Here is a 24,363-nt window from a genome sequence, read left to right as displayed (position 1 = left end):
GAGAACGTTTAATCATGTGACTTGTGTCTCTCCTCCCCAGATCGTCCTGAGCTCCAGAAGCAAAGGAGACTCCAAGCTCCAGCAGCTCAGGGCGCGGCTCCAGAGTTTGAGCGCTCACGACCTCGAGGGATCCGTGAAGCAGGAGGTCCAACGAAAAGTAAAAGGCATCGAGGAGCAGTGGACGAGAGTCCTGCACGACGCCAAACAGGTCCTGGAGCAGGCCGAGAAGCAGCGGGCTCGGGAGGGCCAACTGAGGGACTACGAGGCTGCGAGGGAGGACACCAGAGCCTGGCTGCAGGACAAGGAGCAGAGCCTCGTCTCTGTGGACCATCAGAGTGACCCGGAGGAGACCATCAGCACAGCTCAGGTCTGTTTGATCCAGAACATCCCTTCAATCAATCAAGGTGTTATGGCCCTCTTCTTTAGATACCCGAGGAACATTTTAGTGATATTTGGTCACTAGATCTTAGATTTCTATCACAGAAAGAGTTTTGGTCTTGAAGGTAAATCCTCTTGACTTAAACCTGAAATCACCCATTTCAGCAGTCAGACATTTTTCTCTGGAACAATATATATGAATACTTCCTGTCTTCATCCTCAGACCATCCTGAGCCAAAAGCCCGAGGGAGACTCCAAGCTGAGCGAGCTGAGGAGACAGAGCCAGAGTCTGTCGGAGCAGGAGGAGCTGGAGGAGGAGGCCAGAGAGGAGGCCCAGCGGGCGCTGAGGGCCTCGGAGGAGCAGTGGAGGACGCTCCTGCAGACCGCCGAGAGCACGCTGAAGAAGGCCGAGGTCCAGTACTCGCTGTCCAGGGAGCTGGAGGCGTTCCGCGCCAAAGCGGGGGGCACCGGGACCTGGGTCACCAAGCTGCAGCAGCAGGCCCGGTCCCAAGGGAGCGGCGCCCGGGGCAGCCGGGCCCAGATAGAGGAGCGGCTGAGCGCGGCACAGGTACCACCGCGTGAAGGCCCTAATGTTCTATACGTTGTGCTCTTCGCGGTCCGACCGGCTGAATCGTCTTCCTGTGTCTGCAGGCCGTCCTGAGCTCCAAGTGCAAAGGCGAGGCCCAGCTGATGGAGCTGCGGCGGCGAGTCGGGGGCCTGTGCGAGCAGAGCGGCCTGCGGGCCGACAGCAGGCAGGAGGTGGAGCGCACGCTGGCGGACGCCGAGCAGCGGTGGAGGACGCTGCTGCACGCCGCGGAGGAGACGCAAAGGTGGCGCACGCCGTTCCTCCTCTCTGCTCCTTATTCAGGCTCCGCCCTCCTGAGCCGCACTTTTTACTTCCTCTGAGCTGCAAACTAAAGGCTTTAAACCGACCTGCTTCCATGGAAACAAAGTGATCTGCATTCTTGATGAATTTAGCAGATCTCTACACCTGAGGGACGAAGTCCAACTTGTGATGCTACACGCATGTAAAGGGTTTAACATGTTTGTTCATGAGCAGACTAGCAGAGTCATAAGTGTCATCAGACATGAGGGAGAGCTTATTTTAGGTGGGGAGGGGGGGGGATAATGGACTGTGTTGGTTTAATGGAAAGATTGTGCGCTCTAAGTCTCGGACTCTAATCCCCCCCCCCACCAGGGAGCTGGAGGGCGTGGTGGAGCGAATGGCGTCCTGTGAGTACCAGCGAGGTCAGATCCAGACCCGTCTGGCCGACATCCGGAAGCAGACCTCCGCTCTGCCGCGGCTCTTCCCCTGGCCGGGCCTGGGGGAGCGGAGGCAGGCGGTGGAGCAGGCCCGGACCCTGCTGGACCGGACCACGGCGATGGCCCCCGCCCTCTCGGCCCTCCGCGCTAAGGTGACCTCAGGGCCTTATCAAAGCCGGGAAAGTGTTCTCCGGCCGGGTCGCTCACCTGCTTTTACCCGCTGTGAACTCCTCCAGGCTGCGGAGCTGTCTGAGACCACGCAGGAGCCCGGCTGGTCGGATCCGTCCTGGGCCTCCGAGGAGGAGTCCATCCCCCCTCTGCTCAAAGAGCTCACCGTACATTGTTTACTGCTCACTTTTTTATTATGGGCTGTTACTCCTCCTTTACACTGGGGATGTTATCTCATGCTCACATTCAACTTGCTCTATTATTCCTTCAGCCTCCTTTTTTAAAAAGTGCCTGCTGTTGTTCTCAGGACGCGGCAGCGGCCCTCGAGCAAGGCATCCACGCCGAGAGGCGGTGCACCCAGCTGGTGGAGCAGCACCAGGCGGCCCAGGACTGGCTGAGGGAGCACGTCAAAGGAGAGGGAGGTCCACCCCCCCAGGACCGACAGGGTCTGCACAACGCTGTAAACACCCTGAAGGTGCACACACACACACACACACACACACAGACACACCGTTAGTTGGACTCTTGAAAGAAGACGGTGATTTTAAGCCGTGACGATATTAACGATATGGCGCTAAACTGAAGGACTCACTTAGTAGACTTTTAAGGAACTCAGTCACACTGACACACGTTTGCTGCACATCGGCACAAAGTGAAGGAGGCTTGAAGCTCACAGTTTGGAACCCACTTTGAGTCTTTGCTGCTACTAGAAAGAAGCTCTTTTTAAGGATGGTTCTTCCTGCATTCTAAACACCCGGTTCCCCTGCGCCCCCCCTGCTGGGACCAGGCCTTGCTCCAGACGGTGGACCGGGAGCAGCGAGAGATGGAGGAGCTGGACTCCAGCAGAGACCGTTTGCTGGGCCTCTGCACCCCGGGGGGTCGGGACGCCCTCACCCTGGAGGTCGGCCACCTCCACGACCTGTGCGCCACCTCGGAGCAGCAGGTGAGGGAGCGGCTGAAGGCCTGCGAGGCCCGGATGGAGGAGCTGGACGCTCAGCTGGCGCGGAGGTCCGAGGGGCTGAAGGAGAGAGGCGGCGCCCTGCAGTGGGAGCTACGCTCTCTGGATCAGGCGCTGGGCTACAGCGAGCATCAGAACAACATCGCTCAGCTGCAGCAGCACTGGCACAGCCTGCAGGTGCTCACTGATCCAGTTGTGTGATCTCGAAGCATCGCTCACAGACGTGTAAATGTCAAACTGCTGCCATGTTGCATCACTGAGGTCTCTCTCTCTCCCGTTAGAACTGTGAGAAGTCACTGAAAGATCTGGGCGTGAGGGTCCAGGACCTTCACCAGGAAGTAGAAGCCACACCTGCCGCCGACGAGCTGCCAACAGAAATTGTGACTTTGGTAAAGTCCCTGTGCCAGCAACACGACAGGTAACATATCTCGCCAATGACTGGTGACCAATGATGTCACATGTGTCATATGACTGACATTTTGGTTTTGCTAAAGTTCTAAACAAGAGAGTCGGACCAGCAGAAACCTCACCGGGTCACATGACATGCGGTAACATCTGTCCTGTCCACTTCACCACTCAGGCTTTTGAGACTTTATGAAGCTCACTTCTAAACCACAAATCCTCAGCTGGCAGCCCTGCATTTCAATTTAGTTTTCAATTATTCTCACATTCAAGAAACATGCCTCAGCAGATCATTCTGCTTGATCAATGACATGGAAACGGAGTTCTGAATTGTGACCTGTTTGAAACATCCAGCCATGTCATGTCATTTGATGCCTGCTTCTTGGGCTCAGCAATTGGACTTTGGACAATAAATATGTTTTTTTTCTTGTTAATCTGTCCTTGTGTCCTCTGTACTTGTTCCTTTTGCACCGTTTCATGCAGAAAGAAAGTAGCCTGTCTTCATGTGTATGTCATCCAGTGCAATGCATGCAGATACCATGCAGAAGGAGAATAAATGTCATTTATTTGCGTGTACAGTCTAAAGTGCAGGCTGAGTGAGCATAAGGACACCTGCTCTACAAACTCAGCTCGCTGTGTGATGGACGGCCTTCACGCCCTGCAGGAATGGACCGCCATCAAACCGCCGCAGTCCGTTTCCTCTCTGCAGGTTCCTCTCTTTTGATGCTTTTATTGTTTCACTGAGTCCTTTGTTTCAGGAAACATTTGTGCCGACTTTGTCTTGTTTTATACGGTTGATGCATTTTGGCAGAGAGAGACGTATTAAAGGTGTCATTTATTCTTTCAATGCCCATAGAACTTTGATAAATTTTGACTCTATTGAAGGATTACTTATGCTCATTTATTAAAGTGTTATAAACGCTGTTATGCCATCTAACACACAAACCCTTCTCTTCTGTTAGGCGACGTTAGAGGACGGGCAGAAGCTGCGGACCAGTGTGATGGAGGCGCTTTCCCATCAGCCGTTTCTAACCGAATGTTTGATGAGCGTCTTGTCTGAGAAGCTGCTGAGCGAATGTTCAGGGACTCTCAGAGAAGCAGACAAGCACGAAGCTTCTCTCAAAGAGAGCTTAAAGGTATTTCAATCACCACCTCTTTCACATGGAAAGCAATACGTCTTATATTTAAAGTAGCTCTGTAGTAATTAATGCCCTTTTGACTCTTTCATTCAAGGATGTCAGGGCTAAACAAGAGATGACGCCAGGGAATCCAAAGGAAACAAAGACTTCTGTGGTGGCACCGCCACGGAAAAGCAAGCACTCACCTGAGAAAAAGCATCAGGTCAAACTACAAAAAACCACTCCCTCAACCCTCCCTTTGTCTGAGCTGCAAATTGAGGCAAATGCATCAAAGACAGTGGAAGCAGTCGCTGAAGACTCGGTTGGTTCCTTTGAGGAATTGGTGCTGATCAAAAAGGTTGTTGAGCAGTCGGCACCTGGTGAGAAATCTACGCCCGTACCGTCCAGGAGGAAGTCCAAGACTTTAGCCACAGACAAAGAGCCCTCCAAGGCTACGGTGGAGCCCCACATGGTGAAAGGCACTGTTACCCAAGGGTCACCTGGGCCCCGGGGAGCTACTCTAGATGTATCACAGCAATTTGAGTCTGTGACCAACGACCCGAAGTCGCTCAAAGAGCAAGTGGAAACGGTAGGAAACGCTGTCAAGGCAGAAGGGAAACGCTCGCCAACCAAAACCAAGCCAAAGAGTCAAAAACTCCCCACAGAACCTGCTTCCACTGAGCTGACAAAGACCAAGAGGTCTTCAACTCCAGAGGTGGTCACAGCAACAACTAAAGGAACCGTTGTGGTAAAGGAAGAGCTTTCCCCAACCAAAAGGAGATCGAAGGGTCAAAAACTCCCCACACAACAAACTTCCACTGAGCTGATAAATAAAAAGGAAGAAGCGGACAGTCAGACTCTGTCTTCAACTCTTGAGGTGGTCACAGCAACAACTAAAGGAACTGTGGTGGAAAAGGTAGAGCCTTCCCCCCCCAAAAGGAGACCGAAGGGTCAGAAACTCTCCGCAGAACAAGCTGCCGATGAGGTGGCAGCAACTGCACAGGAGCCTGGACGTCAGAAGCCGACATCGAGCTCCGGAGAGCCGAAGGAAACTCTAACGCCGCTCACGAGGAAAGCAAAGGGCCTTGAGGTTCCCGTAGCCTCTGAGCCTGCGTCTCCCCCCACGTCCCCCCCTGGTTCCATTACTGGTGTGGAGCCAAAGGAAGCAGAGCAGGAACCCGACAAGGAGCCCGTGGGACCAGAGTCTGCTCAAGGACGCGTCCAAACTGCTGTAGTTGAACAAAGTAAGCTTCTACCACCCAAGAGAAAGTCAAAGATTACAGAACCCCCCCTCACACCAGCTGACCCCCCCGAAGCCCCTCAGAAAAAAGAATCTGAAGATCAAAACTCTCCCTTGAGTTCCAGTGAGCAAAATAACAGCGTTGTTATGGGAGAAGCAAAGCTTGTGCCAACCAGAAAGAAGTCAACCAATGTGGACCTTTCCACATCTTCTGAGACAGTCACCCAACGATTCCCAGATGTGGAGCCCAAAGAAATATCTTCAACTCCAGATGTGGTCCAGGAGCCAGCTGATAGAAGTGTTGTGGGCAAAGGAGACATTTCACCAGCCAAAAGAAAGTCAAAGGGTGTAAACCCTTCTCCCAAAGCGACTACCAAAGACCTGACAAAGACCAAGGAACCACAACCGTCCACTCAAGAGTCAATCAAGGGAACAACTGGAGCTACTCTGGAGTCAAAAGGAAAACTTTCACCAACTGAGTTTAAGGGATTGAAAGTCTCCCCAGAAGAGCAGGCAAAGGGAGAGCCTCACATTCAAAAGCATCCTTCAACTCCAGGGGTGGAAAAGGCAGAGCTTTCCCCTGCCAAAGGGAAGTCAAAGGGCCTTTCTCCAGAACCTGCTTCTACAGAGCTTCCAAAAGCAAAGGAAGAAGCTGACAGCCAGACTCCATCTTCAACTCCAGCAACAACTGAAGGTCCTGCAGGGGTAGAGGGAGAGCTTTCACCAACCAAAAGGAGAGCAAAGGATCAAAAACTGTCTGCAGTACAAGCTTCCACAGATCTGCCAAAGACAAAGGTAGAAGCTGAGAGCCAGACTCCATCTTCAACTTGTTCTGGAGTGGCCAAAGCAACGACTAAAGGAACTGTCATGGAAAAGGGAGAGCTTTCGCCAACCAAAGGGAAGTCAAAGGGTCTTAAACTTTCCCCAGAACCTGCTTCTGCAGAGCTGCCAAAGACAAAGGGAGAAGCTGAGAGCCAGACTCCATCTTCAATTCCAGAGGTGGTCACCCCAGTAGTTCCGGTGGTGGTAGAGGGAGAACTTTCACCAACCAAAAGACGGTCAAAGGCTCTTCAACCTTCCACAGAAGCTGCTCGCACATGTTTGCCCCAAACCAAAGATGAGCCTGCTCATCCAACCATGGCTGAACATCCAGGTTCTGAGTCAAAGGAGCCTGAAGTTCAACATGAAGAAGCCCCAGAAAGAGCCGATACAACTGAAGTTCCTTCAGTGGAAAAGGGAGAGCTTTCACCAACCAAAAGGAAGTCAAAGGGTCTGAAACCTTCCCCAAAACCTGCTTCTGCAGATCTGCCAAAGACAAAGGAAGAAGCTGAGAGCCAGATTCCATCTTCAACTCCAGATGTGGTCCAGGAGCCAGCTGATAGAAGTATTGTGGGCAAAGGAGAGCCTTCACCAAACAAAAGAAAGTCAAAGAGTGTAAACCTTTCCCCCAAAGAGACTACCAAAGACCTGACAAAGACCAAGGAACCACAACCGTCAACTCAAGAGTCAATCAAGGGAACATCTGGAGCTACTCTGGAGTCAGAAGGAAAACTTTCACCAACTGAGTTGAAGGGATTGAAAGTCTCCCCAGAAGAGCAGGCAAAGGGAGAGCCTCACATTCAAAAGCATCCTTCAACTCCAGAGGTGGGGGAGGAAGAGCTTTCCCCTGCCAAAGGGAAGTCAAAGGGCCTTTCTCCAGAACCTGCTTCTACAGAGCTTCCAAAAGCAAAGGAAGAAGCTGACAGCCAGACTCCATCTTCAATTCCTTCTGGAGTGGCTGAAGCAACAACTGAAAGGACTGTCATGGAAAAGGGAGAGCTTTTACCAACCAAAGGGAAGTCAAAGGGTCTGAAACCTTCCCCAAAACCTGCTTCTACAGAGCTTCCAAAAACAAAGGAAGAAGCTGACAGCCAGACTCCATCTTCAACTCCAGCAACAACTGAAGGTCCTGCAGGGGTAGAGGGAGAGCTTTCACTAACCAAAAGGAGAGCAAAGGATCAAAAACTGTCTGCAGTACAAGCTTCCACAGATCTGCCAAAGACAAAGGTAGAAGCTGAGAGCCAGACTCCATCTTCAACTTCTTCTGGAGTGGCCAAAGCAACGACTAAAGGAACTGTCATGGAAAAGGGAGAGCTTTCACCAACCAAAGGGAAGTCAAAGGGTCTTAAACTTTCCCCAGAACCTGCTTCTGCAGAGCTGCCAAAGACAAAGGAAGAAGCTGAGAGCCAGATTCCATCTTCAACTTCTTCTGGAGTGGCCGAAGCAACGACTAAAGGAACTGTCATGGAAAAAGGAGAGCTTTCACCAACCAAAGGGAAGTCAAAGGGTCTTAAACTTTCCCCAGAACCTGCTTCTACAGAGCTGCCAAAGGCAAAGGAAGAAGCTGAGAGCCAGATCCCATCTTTAACTCCAGAGGTGGTCACCCCAGTAGTTCCGGTGGTGGTAGAGGGAGAGCTTTCACCAACCAAAAGACGGTCAAAGGCTCTTAAACCTTCCACAGAAGCTGCTCGCACATGTTTGCCCCAAACCAAAGATGAGCCTGCTCATCCAACCATAGCTGAACATCCAGGTTCTGAGTCAAAGGAGCCTGAAGTTCAAGATGAAGAAGCCCCAGACGGAGCCGATACAACTGAAGTTCCTGCAGTGGTAGAGGGAGAGCTTTCACCAACCAAAAGGAGAGCAAAGGATCAAAAACTGTCTGCAGTACAAGCTTCCACAGATCTGCCAAAGAGAAAGGAAGAAGCTGACAGCCAGACTCCATCTTCAACTCCTTCTGGAGTGGCTGAAGCAACAACTGAAAGAACTGTCATGGAAAAGGGAGAGCTTTCACCAACCAAAGGGAAGTCAAAGGGTCTTAAACTTTCCCCAGGACCTGCTTCTGCAGAGCTGCCAAAGGCAAAGGAAGAAGCTGACAGCCAGATTCCGTCTTCAACTCCAGAGGTGGTCACACCAGTAGTTCCTGCAGTGGTAGAGGGAGAGCTTTCACCAAGCAAAAGACGGTCAAAGGCTCATAAACCTTCCACAGAAGCTGCTCGCACATGTTTGTCCCAAACCAAAGATGAGCCTGCTCATCCAACCATGGCTGAACATCCAGGTTCTGAGTCAAAGGAGCCTGAAGTTCAACATGAAGAAGCCCCAGAAAGAGCCGATACAACTGAAGTTCCTGCAGTGGAAAAGGGAGAGCTTTCACCAACCAAAAGGAAGTCAAAGGGTCTGAAACCTTCCCCAAAACCTGCTTCTGAAGATCTGCCAAAGACAAAGGAAGAAGCTGAGAGCCAGATTCCATCTTCAACTCCAGATGTGGTCCAGGAGCCAGCTGATAGAAGTGTTGTGGGCAAAGGAGAGCCTTCACCAACCAAAAGAAAGTCAAAGGGTGTAAACCTTTCCCCCAAAGAGACTACCAAAGACCTGACAAAGACCAAGGAACCACAACCGTCCACTCAAGAGTCAATCAAGGGAACATCTGGAGCTTCTCTGGAGTCAAAAGGAAAACTTTCACCAACTGGATTGAAGGGATTGAAAGTCTCACCAGAAGAGCAGGCAAAGGGAGAGCCTCACATTCAAAAGCATCCTTCAACTCCAGAGGTGGGGGAGGAAGCGCTTTCCCCTGCCAAAGGAAAGTCAAAGGGTCTTTCCCCAGAACCTGCTTCTACAGAGCTTCCAAAAGCAAAGGAAGAAGCTGACAGCCAGACTCCATCTTCAATTCCAGCAACAACTGAAGGTCCTGCAGTGGTAGAGGGAGAGCTTTCACCAACCAAAAGGAGAACAAAGGATCATAAACCTTCCACAGAAGCTGCTCGCACAGGTTTGCCCCAAACCAAAGATGAGCTTGATCGTCCAACCATGGCTGAACATCCAGGTTCTGAGTCAAAGGAGCCTGAAGTTCAACATGAAGAAGCCCCAGACGGAGCCGAGACTACGTCTACAAGTGCAGCGCCGAAAACTCAACCACCTCCTTCCCCCGAGGAGCCCAGTGAGCTGTCGGACTACATCGCAATGGTAACAGAAAACACAGTGCAGAAGACATACCTTGTCCTCGATTTGCCTGAGATTAGCACAACGCAGACGTGTGAGATACAGCCAGATCAGCTAAAAGCACCAAGTGTGTCTGTTAGTGAGAAGGAAATCACCTCATCCAAGCCACGTCCAGACCAGGGTGAAGACACATCATTCACAGGAGCAAAGCCAATGAAACCACTTGAGACAAGTGTCCAGAGTGAAGGGGTTCAAAGAGGAAACAAGGAAATGACCTCTGCTGATGTCCAGCCAGAGAAGGCTGCAGAGCACAAGGGCTTCCAGGAAGAACCTGTGACGAATGAGAAGCTCCACGTGGACACTGAAGTGTGTATCCTACAAGTCGATATCCACACACCAGGGAACGAGGACGAAGGATCCGTCACAACAGCCAAAGAGCTAAGAATAGACGTTGTTCAAAGAACTGTCCAAAACACAAGAGAAGACAAAGATGTCCCAACAACTGATGATAAGCCACAGAAAGCTGCAGTGGAGGTGACTCCCAGGAGTCCTGGACTTCGAGACTACGTGACTCAAAGGGACTCTGCTGGACCCCAACCGGCTCCTTCTGAACCGTTGCAACCACACGAGACGGAAGTGATCGAGATAAGTTTGTATGACCCAGAAACGTTTGAGCCAAGCCCCACTGGTGCTGAGACTGAAGCGTTGAACACCACGCAGGAAGCAGCAGAGTTCAAGGGACGGGGGGTCCAAGATGTTCCCCAAAGTCTACACGAAAGCTATCTGAGGATGGAGAGAATCCAGAAGGGCCCTGAAGTGCGCGTACTGAAGCTCGGTTTAGCGCCCGGCCAGGAGGAGGACGCCAGCACATCCCAAGGAGACAAAGACAAGTCCTCCTGTAGGACGCAAGTAGATCATGTGGAAAAGGGAGAGATTTCACCTACCGAGGAGCAGACAAAGACCAAGGAAGGACCTGGTAGTCAGAAGACACCTTCAACTCCAGAGGTGGTGCCAGGACCACCTGAAACCACTGCTGTGGAGGAAGATGAACTTACACCAACCAAAAGAAAGGATCTGAAACGTTCTGCTGACCTTCCTACCACGGAGCTGACGAAGACCAGAGAAGAGCCTGATAGTCAGAGGTCAGAAGGTGTAGAAGTTTACCAAGAACAAAGTACCACAGAGCTTGAAACAAACAAGGAGGAACCTCAGATTCAGAATCCATCTTCAACTCCAGTGGTTCTCACAGCATCAAGCCGAATTACTGTTGTGGAAAAAGTTGAACCTTCACAAACCAAAATAAAGTCGAAGGATCTGCAACGTCCCCCCATTCTTCCTTCCACGAAGACCAAGGAAGAGCCTGACAGCCAGAAGCCATCTTCAGCTCCAGAGGTGGTCCCAGCAACTACTGAACCCACTGTTGTGGAAGAAAATAAACTTGCACCAACCAACAGAAAGTCCAAGGATCTGCAACGTTCCCCAGAACTTTGTACCCAGACAGAGCCTGACGGTCACAAGTCTTCACTGGACTCTAGGGGGACCAAGGCTATAGTGGAAACCATCTCACAACAGATACACGTAACATGGACCCAGAATCACCAAATTGAGACTCTAAGTGAAGGACAACCTCCAATTCAGGATGATGTTAATTCAAGTATCTCTCAACATGTGAGTTCTGTTGAGGAGGTCCCTCCAGTATTTGAGAAGCCTCCTGCTCCGGTTCCCATGAGCCTGGCTGCAGAGTCTCCTGCAGAACGTTCCTCAGCCCGTGTTAAGCCAGAGGAGGCTGCGGCTAACACCAGAGCAGAAGGGCAGCTCACCGCCACCGCGGCTCCGAGCGACTCCACTCAATCCACCGTGGTCAGCCCACCTGATCGGGACGCCGTCCAACCCGGAGAGCCGGCGGTTACAACCACACGGGAAACACCGATAACCGCCAAGGAGAGCAAGCCAGCGCCAGCTGGCGTGTCCTCACACGACGTGCGTGACTCACCCCGGAGGCTGCAGGAAGAGCCCCAGCGTGAGGCTGGCCCGGGAGGAGAGAAGGTTCCCACCGCTGACTTCCCGCCTGGAGGGTCTCCCGAGAGGACCACGGCGACTGAGCAAGTGCGAGAAGGCTCCAGCGCACCCAGGGGGGCTTGTGGAGAAGTGGCTCCCCCTCAGGTATGGGGCTCATTATCTCTTAATTAACTCTTCACGCTGAGGCACGGCTTGTTCCTTCGAAAGGAAACGCTCCCTCAGCAGCATGTGCCATTTATCTGCTGCTTAATACTGCATGCTGCTCCACCGGTTCACTTTCTCAAGTCCGATGGACAACAGCTTCTCCTCGCGGCATACGTCTGTACCTGGAATAGAAGATAATAGAACATGGTCTCACACACACACACAGAGAGAGAGAGAGAGACAACATAATGCCTCTATTATGTCCTGCATGTACTCGTTGGCACTTGTTCCCACATTCCTTAGTGGCTCAATAATGACTGATCCACTCTTAAAGCGCCCTTCTGGCTGCAGGGCCTCTGGGTTGTAACATGAGCTTCTGCCTAAATGTCATCAAAAAGGTGTGAGCCTTGGTGCAGATACAGAAGATGACGTATCATCCAACTGTGAATAGACCGGTTTCACAGAGACACACGTGGCCTTTTCTTCGCTCACTTTTTCGAGTGAGAGTTTGCGCAGCATTGATTCTGGTGTTTGTTCTTCACAGTTGGAGGAGGCGTGTAAAGTTGAGGAGAAGTCCCGCGCATCCCCGCAGGTGGTTAAGAAATCGTCAGCTGACGCTATCTGTGGCGAGATGACTCCGGTGGAGGGATCGCCCTCCCGGGAAAACAACGCCGAAGCAGACACGAGCGTTGTGAAGACTGAGGGAGTCCTGGAGGAGCCAGAGGGACCCTTCATGAGGAGCATCTCCACAGAGATGCAGCAGCTCTCTGAGAAAGTGGCCAGCAGTCAACTCATTGAGGTATTATCGCTGAAAAGGACATTTTTAAAGGCATTTTTACTCATAGTTACATTGTTTGAAAAGAAGTAATTTAGCAAATGGCATGTGTGCTGTACATTGTCTTCTGTTTCTTCAGGTTACACCATCGGAGGACGCCCCAGAGGCTCTGATCACATCCACCAGTGATCTGGACAACCGCCTAAAAAGGCTGGTGTCTAAAGTCCTGAGCTGCAAAAACCACCCCGCCGGGCTCAACCCGGCCGCGATGGCCCGGCAGCTGGAGGAGGCGCAGGTGAGATCCCAAACGACGCACTCCATCCCTCACGGGACAACTTTATAAACACAATCAACACCGTTTGAACCATTGTGTTCTCACTGGTTCCAGGAGTGCAGAGAGGCAGCCCGAGCGCAGGCGGCGTGGTTCTCTCAGCTGAGGGCAGCCGATGCAGAGAACCAGGAGGCCTTGGAGCAGGTGGAGGACCAGTGGAGCACCGCGGCTCAGGATGCAGCTGCTGTCTGCCAGAATAAGGAGGCCCAGCTGCAGCTGGTGAGCGATTACCTCAGACAGAGGGAAGCGGCCGGCGCCACGCTGCTCAGACTCACGGCAGAACTGGAGGCCGTCACAACGTGAGTGCTCCTTCTTTACTCCAGGTGTCCAGAGGAACAGAAGCCTTCTGAAGATGTATTCTTTAATTAATACTGAATGCAGTTTGAAGCTCCTCTCAAACTTCCATCTTGCACAATCGAGCCCTCGAAGACCCGTCTGTTGTTCTTTCAGGTCCCCGGAGGAGAGCAGCTCAAAGGACGCGGAGCGACTCCGCTCCCTGCAGAGGAGCATGGAGGAGCTCAGACCGGAGCTCGGGGCGTTGCTCGCCACCCACGCCAGGTTATGCCCGAACCTCAGCTGGTCCGATCGAGCAGCCGCACAGGCCGAGCAGAACAACCTGCAAGACGGGTGGAGAGGCCTGGAGAGAGCCGTGGAGAAGACGCTGCATCACACCAACGTCCGTTCTCACAACGCCAGCGGCCTCCTGTTGGCGATTTCGGGTCTTCAGGAACATTTGGAGACAATCGGCAAAGACCTGGAGTCGGCCTCGGCTCCTCAGTGGACCTGCGGGAACGCGCAGAGGCTGATGGTTGCCAACGCCGAGGTTAAAGCTGCCCAGCTAAAGCACCTCCATCTGCAGCAGCTGTCTGAGGCGTTCCTCCTCAGCTCCCACGGAGAGACGGAGACGGCGCAGATACAGCAGGGCCTCCAGAGGGTCAGAGACAAACTTTGCTCCACAGAGGAACTGGTGTCCTCTCACAGCCGGAGCAGCAGCAGCCCCGTGATGGAGAAGGTGATCCAGGTGATGAGGGACGGCCTCGCTTGGGCCAAGCAGATGGAGGGGGACATTGAAGGCAGGAGGAAGAGGGTGTCCCTCCTGCCCGAAGACGTGCACCGGCAGCTCCGGGATCTGAAGAAGCTGCAGTCCGAGGTCATGGCCAAACAGGGCCAACTGGGGTCACTGGCGGAGGAGGTGAAGGAGCTCCTTCCACAGCTGGACCCGGCCGAGGAGGCGCCCATGGTGCGCTCCTCTCTGAAGTCCCTTGAGGAACTGTCCAAGTCGACCACAGAGACGCTAGCCAAGGCCGTGAGGGAGCTGGAGTCAGGTCTGCAGACTCGGGAGAAGCTGTCGGAGCAGATCGTGGAGCTGGACTCCTGGGTTCTGGCTCATCTGCACAGAGAAGCCTCCAGGAGTCCAGACAGCGAGCTCAGCCACCCGACGGAGCTCGACCGCAGAGTCCGTCAGATGCAGGAGACCCAGGCGGAGGCCGAGAAGCAGGCCGCTGTCTGTGAGGCTCTGCTGATGAAGAGCAAGGACATCGCCTCCGAACTCAGCATCGCGGAGAACTGCCAGCTGTTTGACAAGCTGACCGACCTCCAGGAGGACATCAGGGCCATCGGCTGCTACGAGAAGGCCAACAAAAAGGAGCAGGACGACCTCAGCCTGACTCTGGAGTCCAGCAAGAAAAACCTGGTCAGCCTGGAAACGAGCCTGAGGCAGATGTCAGCAGATCTGAGTCGACACCGGTTCCCCATCACAAGCGAGTCCCTGCAAGCCTTGGAGCCTTTCAAACATCTGATTCTGGAGCACAAAGCCCAGGTTGACCTTCTGCTACCGTGGACTCCACGGGAAAAGACGAGGGAACTGCACTCTGTCGTTTCAGAGCTTCTCAGCCAGATGTACAGCCTGGAGATGAAAGCCAGAGATCACGAGAGGTACCTGAACAAGAGACAGTGTGTGGAGGACCTCAGGGAGAACGTGAAGGAGCAGGTGTGTCAGACCAAAGACGCAGGCAAGCCGCTTGAGGAGAAGTACAAAGTGTGTCAGACCCTCCTCGTCCAGCTCCCGCTCATAAAGTACTTGTCCAGCGAGGCCGGTACCCAACTCCAGGGGATCTCCGCCGACCTGTACCCCTCCCAGCTGAGCGCGGAGCGACAGAGACTGAGGAACCACCAGGAGAGCCTGGACGCGCTGGAGATGACGCTCCACAACAACCTCAGCATCATTGAGTGGAACCTGCTGAAGGAGCTGGACCTGGACTCGGAGAGGGCGGGCGCCCGGGCCTTCCTCCGCCAGACCCAGCAGGAGCTGCAGAAACCCCCCACGCTGGAGCCCAGGGAGGCCGCAATCAACGAGCAGTACCAGAGAACCATGTCTCTGAAGAAGACCGTGGAGTCCAGAATGAGGGCACTCGGGGTTCTTGAGCAGAAGAAGGGAGGCAGAGCAGGAAGTGCGTCCCCAGATCTGCTGGACTTGAAGGTGGCAGTGCTCGGTGAATGCGACTCACAAATGGCAAGTAGAATTATCGTCCTGTGTCCGTGTGCATTGCTTTAATCATGCTTATGTTGTGAGGCTAGCTTGTTAGCTAGTTAGCATGCTCATTTCAGTAGATCTCTCTCACTAACACACCACTGTAACCTCTTAATGGGATGCTAGTGGCCTATAAAATGAGGGCATGCCAATAATCAGTGTTTATACATTTTAGGAGGAGATCTCTCAGGCCAAAGAGTCCCTGAGAAGCTACACGAATGCTGTTAAACAAGCGGCAGAATTCCTGAGGGACATCGAGGTGTCTCTGCTGCCGCCGCAGGGCTCCGCTGGGCTCTGCTCTGAGAGGCTGGAGGAGACCCAGCAGGCTTTGGCCTCGCTGCAGCAGCACTTCCAGACCCACGTGGAGAAGCTCCAGCGGCAGGACACCCTGCACCCTTACCTGTCCCCCCAGAGGGTGGAGCAGCTCCAGGAGGACATCCTGAGCCAGCTCCTGGTCAGGATGTCCTCCCTGCAGGCCAAGGGACACACGCGGGTGGAGTGTCTCAGCAGGTAACGCTCTGAAAGAGGCCAGGTGAGCGTGAGCAGAGGCAACAATCTCCTTCTGATCGGAAATCCCACTTGTGTCTCGCAGCTGTGCAGAAAAACACAGAAAATATTCAGAGAGGCGAGATGAAATCCTGCAGAGTGTGCAGAGCGCACTGAGCAGCCTCTCCCAGCTCATCGGGGAGAAGGTCTCCTCCCTCACCGACTGCACCGACCAGCACACCAAGCTCAACGTACGTATGAGACTCCGCCCCCTTTTCAACGTCCATGAGGGGAAAACCTCCCAAATGAACTCCGCTTCTCCGCCCTGCTCCGCCTGTGCAGGTCCTGTCTGAGGAGGTGGAGGCCCTGCAGAGGCGTCTGGAGGAGCTGAACGAGTGGTGCCCCGAGCAGAGCTGTCGCGGAGGCCGGGAGGCCGCCGTGGCCGGCGTCTGGAAACGCGTGTCCAGACTCCGCCGCTGCACGCGGGAGCTGACGACTCGCAGCAGACGGAGGGTCGCAGAGTGGATCCAAATCGCCGACGGCGTGAGTGAAGAAACGTTTTCCCTTCCGGTCCAACCTCAAACACTCAAAATAACCAATGTGCTTCATGCTGCTTCCTCTGCTCAGGTGGAGAAGGCCGCCGCGCTCCTGGAGCAGGTGGAGGCGGAGCATCCCGACGGATCCCCCGTGAAGGCCTCCACCGAGGACCTCCAGGCCCTGCTGCAGCGCTGGGAGCAGTACCAGGACCGGCTGGACTGCGAGCACCGGGCCCTGTCCGCGCTGGAGCTGCGCGCCGCCCGGCTGCTGTGCGTCCCCGCCCACCTGGAGAGGGCGCCGCCCGCCGCGCTCTGTCAGCAGCTGCAGGCGATGCAGGACCGCTACGGCAGGTAGGAGGGAGGATGGAGGTCGGACCTGGAACCAAGCACGATCCATCCTGGTTTTATCATGAATGCAGAAGCTGTAACGCTGTGGCTTGGCGGTGTGTTCTCCTGCAGGGTGAAGCAGCGGAGCAGGGAGGGCTTGAAGGCGGCGCGGGCGGAGCTGGAGGAGAGGGAGCGGCTCGGGGGGGAGCTGCAGGGCGTCGGCGTCTGGCTGCAGGCTGCAGACGGCCTTCTGTCAAAGATGGAGCAGAGCAGCAGCAGCAGCACGCAGGAGCTTCAGGTGGGGAACAGCATCAGAAGTACCGGGTACATGTTGGTGCTGCTTCAGAATCACTGGACAAAAAGCTGCACATTTCAACAAGAGCTTTAATCGACCACTTTCTTCTTCTAATAGCAGACAAACAGCCATTTCACCTTTTGAAAGAAACACTTAAGTAAATTGAGAGCACTTTGTATGTTGTTCTTGCACAGAAATGTCTCCTCAGAGTCGATAGTATGATTATCTAATGATAATGTAATGATTATCTAATGATTCTGAAATGAAATCAACATCTCCTGTACAATCAGTGAGGTGTCCTGTACCATGATCCTCGTGTGCTCCACACATTACAAATATCCAAGTGTTGCTGTTGGATAGTTTAAAAAGTGGGAAAATACATTCTGCAGGTCAGGGACACATTACACACAACTTCACCCCCCCCCCCCCCCTCTGGTTTCAGGAGGTCTACATCCAGCTGTGTAACCACAAGGCTTCGCTGCAGCGCGTCACAGAGAGCGTGAGGATGAAGTACTCGGACGCGTCGTCTCCGGTGCGGCTGGAGCTCGACGGCCGGCTGCAGGACGTCTCTCAGTCTCTGCAGAAAGTACAAGTGAAGGTAGAAGAGTTAAAGCGAGAGGCGTTACACAACTGATTATTATTATCATTATTGTTGTTATTATTATCATATATTTGGTAGCTCATAAAAACTATGGTCAGAAATCCTAATAAATTCAACCCGATGTTAAAGATTAGATGCAGACTAACAAACGTTTTAACCGGGTTTTTGGCCTTTGTGCCTGTGTTCCTCCGTCAGGTGGGGGAGGCCTTGGAGAAGAGCGGCCCCCTCTACCGGCTGGGGGCAAAGCTGTCTGAGATCCAGGCCGGCCTGACCTCGGTTCAGAAAAGACTTGAACAGAGGAGTCCCAACGTGAGCCAAGCGAAGCTCACCCAGAGGGTGAGTGAGACTAGTGGAGAGTGATGAGCAGGTGGAGCAGGTGGAGCAGGTGGGGTGACCTTGAGATGCTGTGAGGTCTCCTTCTGAGGTAGAAGACTCCAACTTGGTTCACAAAGAGTAAATGAGGGACTTTGAGCCTGATTCTGATTAAATGGGCAGCAAAGAGCTCCAAGGGGCTAAAGTCCGTGACTCTCCATGTGCTCAGCGTGCCTGGGACGAGCTGGACTTGTGGCACTCGGCCGTGGCGGCTCTGGAGGTGGACGTGCAGGACCTGGAGAAGCCGGAGGAGGTGCTGATCCTCACCGAGAGACTGGTGGAGGTGCAGCAGCTCCACTCCCTCCTGGCCAAGCAGGCGGAGCAGAGGACCTCCCTCATCAGCAAGGTCGTAATTATTAGACTCGTGTCACAAACTAAACGTACAATAGAGATATTGTCCCTTCTTAAAGCTCCATGTTGCGTGAGGTAACAAACGCGTTGTCTGGTCAGATCCCAACGTGGCTTCAGGAGCACCAGGAGATGCTCAGCAGCTCCAAGAGCTGGATGGCCGAGGCCAAGTCGTGGCTCGCTACACCCTGCACCTACACCACGGCCAAGTGCCTGAGCAGCCACGTTCACACCCTGCAGGTCAGTGCCTGCTCCGCCCTGCCCTCCTCCCGCGGGGACGTGATGGAGTAACGCGCCCGTGTCTCCGCCTCTCTCAGACGGTGCTGGACGACTCGGCGCAGATCCGCACCACGCTGCAGGGCTTCGGCTCGGTGCTGAAGGAGATGTCTCAGGTGTGCGACGTGGCGTCTCTGCAGGAGCAGCTGGACGAGGTCGAGGGACGGGTGGCCGCGGTTCAAGACGGCTTCACCGCCCCCCTGTCCCACCTGGGACACGCCGCCGCCGTGAGTCCATACGCCGTCCGTCCCGCGTCACTACCGGGCTGCTCCTGGAGGTCTCTAACCAGCCATCGCTTGTTTAGGAGGTGGAGGCCATCGAGATCGAAGTCAGGCGGATGGAGAACGACGTGGCTGAGGTCAACGCGCTGTTATCGACTTTGGAGACTTTGTCCAAGACAAAGAGGGCAGAACGCATCAAGGTGGGACTCAATGTAAAAGCCATAAACACGTTTTTTTTTCTGGAATCTTTCTGAGGTTACTGTTAAGGTCGGTCTTCTGTGCACAGGTCATTGAGCAGAAGATCCAGTCCATGAGGAGGACCATAGCTGAGATCCAGATCTGTAAGCCAGGCCTTTGTCTTCCAGAGAAGGCCGAAGAGACTCTGACTGTCTTCACTGTGGTGGACCAGCTCCAGACTCTGCTGCTGGGCCTGGAGGAGGTCAGTACATCAGTACATCAGTACTTCAGTACATGAGTACATCAGTCTGTACACCAGTCTGTACATCAGTACATCAGTCAGTACATGAGTACATCAGTACATCAGTCAGTACATGAGTACATCAGTACATCAGTCAGTACATGAGTACATCAGTCAGTACATCAGTCAGTACATGAGTACATCAGTACATGAGTACATCAGTCAGTACATCAGTCAGTACATGAGTACATCAGTACATGAGTACATCAGTCTGTACACCAGTCAGTACATCAGTACATCAGTCAGTACATGAGTACATCAGTACATCAGTCAGTACATGAGTACATCAGTCAGTACATCAGTCAGTACATGAGTACATCAGTACATGAGTACATCAGTCAGTACATCAGTCAGTACATGAGTACATCAGTACATGAGTACATCAGTCTGTACACCAGTCAGTACATCAGTACATCAGTCAGTACATGAGTACATCAGTACATCAGTCAGTACATGAGTACATCAGTCAGTACATGAGTACATCAGTCAGTACATCAGTCAGTACATGAGTACATCAGTACATGAGTACATCAGTCAGTACATCAGTCAGTACATGAGTACATCAGTACATGAGTACATCAGTCTGTACACCAGTCAGTACATCAGTACATCAGTCTGTACACCAGTCTGTACATCAGTACATCAGTCAATAAATCAGTCCAACCCCCCCCCCCCTCTTGCAGAAGGTCCCCTCTCTGTTCGTCCAGCAGCTCCTTAAATCCACCTCGGAGGAGTCGGAGGTGAGTTCATCTCTGTTTCCATGGTAACGATGTTGCTTTAATGTAGCAGCAGGAACTGTTTTATATGTAAATATATTGTAGGTTAATGTTGAAATCTGAGTTAGGAGCGAACTCCCAACACCTCCTTAAAGTGGGACTTAAGACCCTTTACTACTGAGATCAAACACGACTCCACCCGAGCTCTGCTCTGCGTCTCAGGACCAGCGGGTGGAGGCGGGACGCATCCAGACCGTCCACCTGAAGGAGGACGTGCTGAAGGAGTCCGGAGCCTCGTTGCAGAGGGTGGAGCCGTCCTCCCCCCAGCAGCGGCAGTCCAGCAGCCCTGACGGCACCCAGGTAGGGGGTCCGGTGGGGGGGGGGGGGGGCGCATCTCTTCTATGGGACGTTCTTCCGTCATCTAATGGCGTGTTTTGAATGGTGTTTCTCCAATGGAGGAACCGAGGGACGGTACTAACATGCTAACACACCCCTCCCTGAGTTATTTAACGAGCTGTGTCTCCCCTGCATGTTTAATGCCGCCGTGTTTGCACTTTTTACCAGGACGTGTCTCTCTTTGGGGACGTGTCCCTCTTTGAGGACGTGTCCCTCTTTGAGGACGTGGGCCCTGGGCGAGGAAACAAAGATGAGACCAGAAAACAAAGATGTTTGAATAAAATGATAAAAATCGACATCTAACAAAGGATTTAAAGCAACGAATCCTCAGCGTTCAGAGACATCTGAGGACACGAGACATTCGTCCCCCAGGAGCTCAGAGGTCTGAGGGACGATGAGCGCTTAGTCTTGCTGTCAGGAATACTTCTATGAATGAATAATCAAGTGATAACCAGACGGCGTGAAATAGACCCCCCCCCCCCCCCCATTAGATTCTAATCTCCTTACACAAACCAAACCACATTAATTTCAGGTTAAATTAACAGCAAACTGGTTTCTAGATGGATCTAGAATGTGACTTTTTGCAGTGTAAGTATTCTCTACATTAGCAGCAGCAGTGACCGGCTCACTTCTGACCCCCCCCCCCTCCCCCTCCCCCCCTGTGACTCAGCAGAGGGATCGGGCCGACGGAGGCAGTCAGGAGCAGAGAGGGGCGGAAGGTGGAGGAGGTGGAGCAGGTGGAGGCGGGGTTTGGTGGTGGCTCTGGGATGCTTTCCTGGCCGCTTCGCCGGAGGTAACGAAGCCGCTGTGGAACCAAGAGTTTCTCTCTCTGTCCTTCTGGTGACCCGAGGTCCATGCAGGTGGGGGCTCAGGAGGCCGTTCTGTTACCGCCCCCCCCTCTGACCCCCCTCCACCCGAGTCTGAGTATGACTACGAGCTCTGACCTCCCTGCTACCCGGGTCACTCTGTCCTCCTCCCCCCGTCTCCCCCTTCCTCACCTGAACCACCTACCTGTCCCCTAACCCCCCCCGGCTCAGGTGTTCCTGCCTCTACAGAGACGTGTTGGACTCCTGTTGCTTTACCTTAACTCTTGTCCTTGTTTCCGTTAGGTGCCTTTGATTCTTTCACCAGAGGAGACGGAAGGTGGTGCTGGACGGAGCGCTAAACGGACAGGTGGAGACACACAGGTAACTCCACTTTAACGCTGTTTAACTATTTAATTCTTTAGAAGTCAAAAGGGGGGGGGGGGTAGGAAATCAGGAAGGTTTGATCCTTTTATTCCGTTTGTAGAGTAAATCTTGACTTGATCACTTTATTGATTTCCCTCCAACCAGTCGGCCGTAACGAGGTCAATAACACCGAGTATAACTCCGTAACAGAGTGCTAGTAACGTGTGACCCCTGACCTCGCGGTTGCCCTGACGACCGCGGGGCCTTTAACTGACTGACCTCACTGATCTTCTAACCCTGCTCATGTTTCTTCAGGATGTTGAGGGCTCCACCGAAGCAAGTTCCGCCGAAGCGTTATCGGCAGTCTGGCCTCAGCCGATGCCCGAGAGCATGGTAGACACGGCCCCCCCCCTTAAGGTCTCCACGCCCGACTCTGGGACCCCGCAGAGATGTGTGGTCTCCTAGATCTCGCACTTGTATCTGTAAAACGTCCCGCTTCTTCTTCTTCTAAGCTTTGGACTTCCAGCTCCTTCTAGAGCCATGTGGGCAGACCCCCCCCCCCCCTCTAGAACCAAGCCAGGAGTCTGCTGCTTCTTCCACTATCACAGACTTGTCTTCATGTGTATCTCCACAGAAAATCACCCATCTCCCATTTATTTGTCCTGGGAAGGTGGAACTCCTCCATTCCTTCTAAAACACCAATGTTTACATCCTGCCCCCCCCCCCCCCCCCATCTAGAACCACTCGACCTCCTCCTGAGTTTCCTCTAGACCTCCCAAAGTCTTGGAGTCAAAGGTCAAAGGTCATGGGATGTTTGCGCCGTGTCCCCACGAAGGACTGCAGAGCTTCCTCCCCCATGGTGAGGATGACTCGGCACATTGTCCAGGAACAGGAAGCGGTGACTCAGCAGCTCGGCTGGAGGCCCTTTTGGTCCCTCACAAGCTTCTCGTGGACCTCGGTTCTGATGGGGGTCGAAATGTTTGTTCTTAGAGGCCCAAACTACGTACTAAGAGGCTCATTCTGTGAAGTTGACACTTGAATTCCCTTAAGCTGAACATGATGATGAATTGTTGTTTACAGAGTTGGTTGATTTAGAGACTGGGGGTCTCTTCCCCCCCCCCCCCCTACTGAAGTTGAGTGTTGGTCTTGTGGATGCTGGTTTGATGCCAGCAGGTGGAAACCATGTGACTCACCCATAATAAATAAACAAATGTATTGTTGCAAGGCTCGTTTCGTAATTGCATGGTTTTCACCTGGGGGAGGGGCAAGGGGGGAGGGGGGGGGGCACTGAGATGTCTTACGTCACTCTGCATGAGCTGTACTTTGTACTTTGTATCCAACACGAATAAACCTGCAGCAGTGACTTCTCCCAGTGTCCCGGTCTCTTGTGTCAGGAACTCATGAAGGGGGGGGGGGGGGTGCGCCAGTTTACACACACACACACACACGCTTAACGTGAACTCACACTCACCTGGGGGGCCTACATCTGGACAAGTTCTGGTGAAATCCCTCCTGCAGATATTAAGATATGAATGTACAGTCCCAGCTCCAGCCTTCACTCCTCCTCCACCTCCTCCACCCCCTCCACCTAACCCGCTAACCAAGCAGGAGGCTGCTTTTATTAGGCCTCCGCCCTTTGTACTCTTAACTGGTTGGTTGTTGAAATACTGATTTTGGCCAAAAGAGGCAAAGTTACGACTCAAAGGCGACTGGCAACACTTTTATTTCACAGATGAAACCTAGAGAGATTTAAACATTCCACCTGCTCTCCAGTCACAAGAAAGGAATCGAAGTAAGAATTTAATAAAATGGGAAGGTGGGCAAATGGAGCGCTCCCTTCTCACTCGCCATTAAAGCATTTCAAACCAGTTGGAGCCGGTTTGTTGATTCAAAAAGTTTAAAGAAAAAGAGAATAGACACTGAAACTCAAAGAGGATTGTGTGAGTGGTTTCTCTCTCTCTCTCTCTCCCTCCCTCTCTCGCCCTCTCCATTACAAAGAGTCACCTGAGCCCTGCCGCTCCAGGAAGTGGTTTCCTCCCCCAGGTGGGTGGAGCAGAGCGGCAAAGAGAGGAGGATCTGAGAGGGGGAGATAGAAGGAGGAAGTTGACCCGGCGTGGATCGATATCAGAGGAAACACTTCCTGGGTCCCCGCGAGGTTCAGTGTGTTGTGTTTGTGTCCCAGGCCCCTGAGGAGGAGCCCCAGCCGGGGTCCCGCCCCCCCCGAGGAGGTGCCCTCCACGTGTGCCTGCAGAGGGTCGGCCAGCTGGAGCTGTGGCTGCAGGAGGCCCGGAGGAGCCCGGCGGCCATGCAGGCCAGCGTGGAGCAGCAGCTGCTCACCTGCCAGGTAAGGCTCCGCCCACCAGGGGAACCGGGAGTAATACGTCACTGTGGATTCATAAAGGACCTGTTGATGTATCACAGAGAAATACTTCACTGTGGATTCATAAAGGACCTGTTGATGTATCACAGAGTAATACTTCACTGTGGATTCATAAAGGACCTGTTGATGTATCACAGAGAAAGACTTCACTGTGGATTCATAAAGGACCTGTTGAGTCCACAGATCAACAATCATAATATTTGCATTTAGGGCGCAGAGGTTTTTGTTGCATAGAGGTGGACCAATCAAATGTGGTGGCTTTAAAGTCAGCCATGCGTCGCTTTGACGACTAAATAAACACATGAAAACACTTGGCCCATGTTAGTTTTACACTAATGAAGTGTAATTTATGTGGAATATCCGTGTTTACATGTTGCTGCTTCTGTTTTTCTTATTTTCTGATGATCCAAAAAGGTTTAAAAGTTTATTCAAGCTCTACAGGGAATTCTTTGTGTATGCAA

General features: G+C 53.0%; 1 protein-coding gene across 1 annotated transcript in view; it reads left to right on the top strand.

Annotated features, from left to right (window-relative positions):
- Positions 1-24,363, top strand: part of syne2b (spectrin repeat containing, nuclear envelope 2b) — a 78,462-nt gene that overhangs the window by 27,427 nt on the left and 26,672 nt on the right. Inside the window, exons 47-78 of the mRNA XM_062557460.1 lie at positions 41-367; positions 602-946; positions 1,030-1,208; positions 1,577-1,793; positions 1,878-1,976; positions 2,117-2,284; positions 2,597-2,944; positions 3,049-3,185; positions 3,749-3,878; positions 4,132-4,305; positions 4,403-11,665; positions 12,210-12,464; positions 12,580-12,735; positions 12,829-13,070; positions 13,222-15,283; positions 15,477-15,811; positions 15,894-16,038; positions 16,130-16,330; positions 16,415-16,674; positions 16,783-16,948; positions 17,388-17,543; positions 17,742-17,882; positions 18,088-18,264; positions 18,369-18,506; positions 18,584-18,769; positions 18,847-18,963; positions 19,050-19,202; positions 19,925-19,981; positions 20,180-20,317; positions 21,024-21,146; positions 21,463-21,540; positions 23,705-23,866. Coding sequence (XP_062413444.1) covers positions 41-367; positions 602-946; positions 1,030-1,208; positions 1,577-1,793; positions 1,878-1,976; positions 2,117-2,284; positions 2,597-2,944; positions 3,049-3,185; positions 3,749-3,878; positions 4,132-4,305; positions 4,403-11,665; positions 12,210-12,464; positions 12,580-12,735; positions 12,829-13,070; positions 13,222-15,283; positions 15,477-15,811; positions 15,894-16,038; positions 16,130-16,330; positions 16,415-16,674; positions 16,783-16,948; positions 17,388-17,543; positions 17,742-17,882; positions 18,088-18,264; positions 18,369-18,506; positions 18,584-18,769; positions 18,847-18,963; positions 19,050-19,202; positions 19,925-19,981; positions 20,180-20,317; positions 21,024-21,146; positions 21,463-21,540; positions 23,705-23,866 — 14,835 coding nt within the window. The remainder of the gene's footprint in view (positions 1-40; positions 368-601; positions 947-1,029; positions 1,209-1,576; positions 1,794-1,877; positions 1,977-2,116; positions 2,285-2,596; positions 2,945-3,048; positions 3,186-3,748; positions 3,879-4,131; positions 4,306-4,402; positions 11,666-12,209; positions 12,465-12,579; positions 12,736-12,828; positions 13,071-13,221; positions 15,284-15,476; positions 15,812-15,893; positions 16,039-16,129; positions 16,331-16,414; positions 16,675-16,782; positions 16,949-17,387; positions 17,544-17,741; positions 17,883-18,087; positions 18,265-18,368; positions 18,507-18,583; positions 18,770-18,846; positions 18,964-19,049; positions 19,203-19,924; positions 19,982-20,179; positions 20,318-21,023; positions 21,147-21,462; positions 21,541-23,704; positions 23,867-24,363) is intronic.

The sequence above is a fragment of the Pungitius pungitius genome, chromosome 14 (genome assembly GCF_949316345.1).
Source record: "Pungitius pungitius chromosome 14, fPunPun2.1, whole genome shotgun sequence".
NCBI lineage: Eukaryota > Metazoa > Chordata > Actinopteri > Perciformes > Gasterosteidae > Pungitius > Pungitius pungitius.
The sequence above is the reverse complement of the archived record's forward strand: the minus strand, read 5'-3'. Positions and strand labels throughout refer to the sequence as shown.